This window comes from Triticum aestivum, chromosome 7A (genome assembly GCF_018294505.1).
Source record: "Triticum aestivum cultivar Chinese Spring chromosome 7A, IWGSC CS RefSeq v2.1, whole genome shotgun sequence".
NCBI lineage: Eukaryota > Viridiplantae > Streptophyta > Magnoliopsida > Poales > Poaceae > Triticum > Triticum aestivum.
In genome coordinates, this window is record NC_057812.1 from 535,748,053 (window position 1) to 535,753,551 (window position 5,499).

The 5,499-nt window shown below is 41.4% G+C and overlaps 1 protein-coding gene across 1 annotated transcript; it reads right to left on the reverse strand.

The window, feature by feature from the left end:
* Positions 1–543: 543 nt before the first annotated feature.
* LOC101290587 (protein NDL1) lies at positions 544–4,857 on the reverse strand. The gene is made up of 11 exons (XM_044567365.1): positions 4,640–4,857; positions 2,657–2,756; positions 2,410–2,507; positions 2,185–2,273; positions 2,040–2,100; positions 1,879–1,965; positions 1,689–1,766; positions 1,537–1,593; positions 1,388–1,443; positions 1,165–1,300; positions 544–1,081 (listed from the first exon to the last, which is right to left on the reverse strand). The coding sequence occupies exons 1-11, from the start codon at positions 4,700–4,702 to the stop codon at positions 860–862; spliced, it is 1,047 nt and encodes a 348-aa protein (XP_044423300.1). The 5' UTR covers positions 4,703–4,857; the 3' UTR covers positions 544–859.
* Between the last annotated feature and the right edge of the window lie 642 nt (positions 4,858–5,499).

Sequence of the window (5,499 nt, forward strand, 5' to 3'; positions counted from 1 at the left end):
AAAACTTAAAGCGTGATGGGCTGAGAATACCACTTTCCACCTAACAATCCAACTATGGTTCACTATTTTACTTTCTTCTCTCTATTCATCATTTTTTAACATAGACACTCATACATGCATGCATACATAAGAAGTGAACACCGGAGTTGTCTAGGATACTGGTGGACTGAGGATACCACTATACTCCTAATCATCCAACCACAAGTTGACAAACATGACACTTGACACATGTAACATCTTCATTGTGTCAAACATATATTCTATAAATTTGAGTAAAATCCTTTTATATTTGCAAATTTCTGGATGAAAATTATTAATTATTTCAGTCGAGCTTGGGGCAAGTCTTGACGGTTAACAACTGACAACTTGGTCCTGGCCACAAAATTCGGGTCGCTCTGGGCCCTGGCCTTGATGCAAGTTTGCTTCAGAAGACAACGATGGTTGAATATATAACACTTTGCTTCAGGAGACAACAATGGTTCACCAGTCTAGCTCATAAAAGGAAACCAAGGGTACAGACGAAGTGGAGAACAGACACCAGTGTGCGCACCTAATCGGACAGCAGCTCATCAGCCTCCCTTTATTATTTATCATTATTCCTTTTGCTTTGACAAACAATCTGTGACCATTTACAACTGTTTAATACTACCACGAATCAATGGAATAGAACCCATCACCAACCAACCAACCAACCTCACCACCCTAAAACTCTTCTCTATATCTACATCACAGTTACAACATCTCTCCCCATTTCAACGCCAAAATCAAGGCAGACATACCATCAGTATCGCCGATCGCCGGGTTAGCCTAAAGCCCCTCGCGCCTCCAACCTTTTCTTCTTCTTCTTCCATATATGTACCTAAACCCTGAGATTGGCTCGCGTCTTGATTGGCTTCAGCTTCACACCCATGCTCTCGGGCGAGAGGAGCTCCGGCGATATGCAGAACGGGTTCAAAGGGCTGCGAGGGCTGGAGCTTACATGGCTCGGCCTGAACAGGCCGTATCCCATGAGGAAGTACTCCATTGGTATCAGCATCGCGTGCGGCTGCTCCTCCGTCACGACGGACCCACACGCTTGCACCTGTGAAAAACACCAGAAATCGGTACTTTCGAAAAAGAAGGATTAACTTTTGAATACAAGATTATTGGGTAAAAAATAGATACCTCAACAAGAGCACTGTATCTCTTATCAAGCTTTGCAGTCATGTGAACAGCTTCAGTGTGGAACTGCGAGTTCTCACCGACAAATATCAGAGTTCTGCACTGCAGCTGCTTCAGGCTTTCTGTCAAGTCATGTCTCCTGCAATGCAGCACAACGTACATTTTGATTCCATCAGCTCAGGTACTAGTTGATCATACAGGAATTGAACGAGAAAAGGGTACATACTGATTGATTGTTTGGATAAACCGCCATATATTCATGCTTTGCCGTTGATCTAGTAACTTCATGAATTAAGACAGGCTAGATCAGCAAGATAAAATTACAGAGACATAATCTTTGGATGATGAAGGATATTTTTTTGGCAAAGTACATACACTTCTACACGCCTGCATAATATCAGATTCTGGTACAGGAGAGCCTCCTCGCACTCTCTGTGGATTAGAAGTTCCAACGGAAGTGTTCAAGATCACATGGTCTAAAAAATATAAAATAAATGACATGTCATACACTAATCTTAGCTTATTACCTTGCCAAAGTACCGCTGCAACAAACAGTCCTTCACCACGTCACACATCCCGTAATAATACAACAAATTCGACATCACCTGAGAAAATGAATTTCTCAGTACAACCTTATTATTAAGATGAATTTAACCGTAGACTTTATTATTCTGTAAGACAAAATATGGTACTAGAGGCTATATACTAAATGGCTACCTTATTATAGAACCACTCAGTCCATGAGGGAGTTCTACATAGAGGTGAAACGAGGATAAGACCTAGTACACGCTCCCTATACTTTGTCTGCAACAAACAATGCAAATAGCTATTAGTAGTGCAACCAGTAGGAAATAGATTACTTCTAAAGAAACACATACTGCGAAGAGAGTAAGAATGTATGCACCAGCGCTGACACCTAAGCACATAACAGAACCCAATCTGGAAAAGCCATAAAGTAATTAGTTCAAAGAAGTTGATAAAGAAAATCTGAATATCACCAAAAAATCATCGGAGAATATGTACCCAAAGAAATCAAGTACTTCTGCAACCTGATCCGCTAACTCATCAACTGATGCCACAGGACTGTTTGGTAAAATCGGAGTGGCTCCTAACTGCACAATTGTTGTAAAGGACAATAAAGCATATGAGTATTATAAAACAGATAGAAATTTTCCTGATAAGCATATGAAGATAAATAAATGCAAAAAGCCAAAACTTCATTGTAAGAACAAAGTCTGCTAAAAAAACCTCATGTCCAGGGGGGCTTATATGGTAAATGCAAAAATTATGGAGCAGCAGTGAAGCAGCCTCAGGGCAGAATAGTAGTCCTTGGAAGCAAGACATATCTGATCAACAATAATAAACATAAGCCTCTGTATTGTGAAATTCTTATATAATACAGTGTAGTGGATAGAGCCATAGAGGGTACACTGCACAGGTGCACATTTAAAACAGTTACGGACAATATCCATTCAGTTGTAATAGTGAAACTTACGGTTCAAAGCAACATCTGGATAAGTAATAAGGGCATGCTTATCATGGTCACCATACACAGCAACAGATACAGGGCCATGTTTTGTTTGTATATGATGTTCCTGAAAAAGCAGGAGACAAGGTGTTATGCAAACATGGATCAAGATGACAAGAACATTTGATAAATGATTACTGCATAACTATGCTCAGCATAAAAATACTCCATGCTTTAGTTGCTTGAAGCAAGGAATTTCCCCAAATTGAAGCAAAGATTATGAAATCACAACTGGAAGTTCTCTGTTGGTGCATGTTATACTAAAACTGAGTTGGCAAGGTCCTAATAAGAAAGAATAACAACAGCACCATTAGTCATGACGATGTGTGGTGCTAAAGTGATTATTCCTAGACCATCTCTTAGGCTCAAGGAAAATAAGAGGAAGCAGAGGACAAGAACCAACCAGAAGTGATTCCTCTACCATTTGGCAAGCAAATAGCTTAAAGCACAGTTGTCAGAAAGACCATACGCTAGGCAATCAAATGAGCTGTTCTGTTCTCAGGAAGAATGTGTGTGACAGCAACTTTGTCTGAAGGAGGCTTGTAAGCTGCATTACCAAATTTTAATAAGAAAGCCAAAAAAATTTTGACAAGGTAAACCTGCACATTCGATCTGAATTTCCAGACCATTGGCCTTTTCTTGTTGTACAGCGCAACAAGTTTAGGAATTAGTCCACTAATCCTTTGGCCTCCAACTATTTTTTGTAAGACACTCACCAATCTTATAATGGATTTAAAGAACTTCAAATGCAGTGCAGATTTCTTGTAAACCATACAAAATAAAATAATAAACTACAGCCTTGTCTGCTAGACATACTTGTTCGTCTACATTAAACTCGTTTCTTCCACAACTGTTTGCTGATTTTGTAGAAAATTCTTCATGTGCAAACATATAAGAAACCTAAGGATTGACGGTTTGTACCCATAGTCATATGAAAGAATAACATTTAACTACATTACAATACACTGGCCACTGATCCTCAGAACTATGACAACACCGACAAGGATGAACTTGAGTTTGACCAGGCACCTCATTTCAATTTCACATATTGAAAGAGTTTAAATGGTTTGAAACAGCAAGCGGGGATTTGATAAGGACACTTGTGCTTGACAGCCCAACTAAGCAAAGTGATATGGCAAAATTGAAGAAAACTTCATAGGAAAAGGGACAGTTAGGACATGCAAGCTACAACCCAAAAGCGTCAAAATCGAATCTTCATGGTTTCTTTTCTGATCAAGCGATAAGCACAACAAAGTAGGCGATTGATTTGATTAGTTAAATTAATCAGCACGCCCACATACAGAACGAGGGCCACAAAAGAAATCCGCATGGACGAAGGTAGGTAGAGGCCAGCAACCACAGGAGGCACCCTAAAATAATACTAGTTCGATACTACACGACGCAGATGGCTAGCTAGTCGATGTGAAAGGACCAGAGCAAACTCCAATTGGACTAATAACAAAGAAAGAAATTCTCATGAACCAATAAGCAAGAGAACCGCCTAACTATGATTTAAGATTCAAATTAGGATAGAACAAAAATTCTGAACAAGAAACCAGACAAACAAAGCAACTAGCCCAAAGAACCGAAATCTACAAGCAGACAAGGTTAATTCTGAAACCAACACAACTTCAGGAGAACTTAGTGAAATCTTCAGGAGTAACAAAATATTTGGAAAAAAAAACACTCCAGAAAAGCCCTTTCCCTTCGGACCTCCAAACAATCCAACGCATACAACTACTCCAATCGAAATCAAACCATATGAACCGAGCTAAACTCCAATATCACCACCGAGGTCGCATCTCCAGCCGCCCGTACCTTTCAATCCTCCCCCCAAGCAGCTCCAATGCCGCCAACCAAATCGCCGCGATACTAGCGGAAATTAACCGCGCCGGCACGAAATTTGCGGATTCGAGGAAGAAAGATAGAGGTAGCAGGGGGGACACGGACCTTCCCGCCGAAGGAGATGCGCTCGACGTCAATAGACACGACGGAGCCGCCGGAGTCGCCCATCACGGCGGCAGACAAACCGCCCCCGCCGAAAAAGAGGAACTAGCCCAACCCCGCTTCCCAACCTCTCGCTCCCACCCACCGCCCCCTCTCTTTCTCTCTCGAAACTGTCCCGCTGCCGCCGCTGCTTCTCCTCCCCCCACCTGCGCTTCTTGGAGTTCTTGGCCTGCCGCTATAAACCAAGCGGCGCAGTTACCTGTACTATGCTCCGCACCCTGGAGCTTCCCCGTTATTGCAGATCGGTCCAGGTTATTATAGTAGTAGTATAACTAGGCAGTTTCTTTTTCTAATCTAATTTAAAAACCCGGCTAATGCTAAAAAGACGGCAGGTCAAGGCCTCAAGCAAAGACTCACGGGACTTAGGGTCCATTGGGTGTCTGCGGGTGGTCAGTCCCATTTGTTGCTAACCTTGTTTTGAATTTCTCTAAAAAAACCTTGTTTTGAATTTTAAAATTAAAGAAATATATATTTAAAAAAGATTTTGCAAAAAGATTTAAATATTGTTGAATTATGAAACACAAAGTTTGAATTAATCCCTACTAATTTGGAGTTGTTGGTGGTGGTGAGCTCGCTCCCCCGTTGGACCCCCCCCCCACCCCCACCCCACCCCTCCCGACTTCATCGCTTGATTGATTTTCTTTCTCTGCAATGTTGCATGTGCATTGGTTATTTGGTTGTTATATACTACTGATCCAATACCATTAGTCATTTTTGTGGTTTCATAGCAACGCATGGCGCGTGTTAGTGTGCCGTAAAAATGGAGTTGCAACGATGTTTATGCGCACAAACACAAAAGGGTT

Coding starts and splice junctions, on each gene's coding strand:
- LOC101290587 (XM_044567365.1), bottom strand. CDS start 4,702: ATGGGCGACTCCGGCGGCTCCGTCGTGTCTATTGACGTCGAGCGCATC. Junction 2,508..2,656: donor TCCAGATGTTGCTTTGAACC/GTAAGTTTCACT, acceptor ATTGTTGATCAG/ATATGTCTTGCTTCCAAGGA. Junction 1,444..1,536: donor TTATGCAGGCGTGTAGAAGT/GTATGTACTTTG, acceptor TAATTCATGAAG/TTACTAGATCAACGGCAAAG.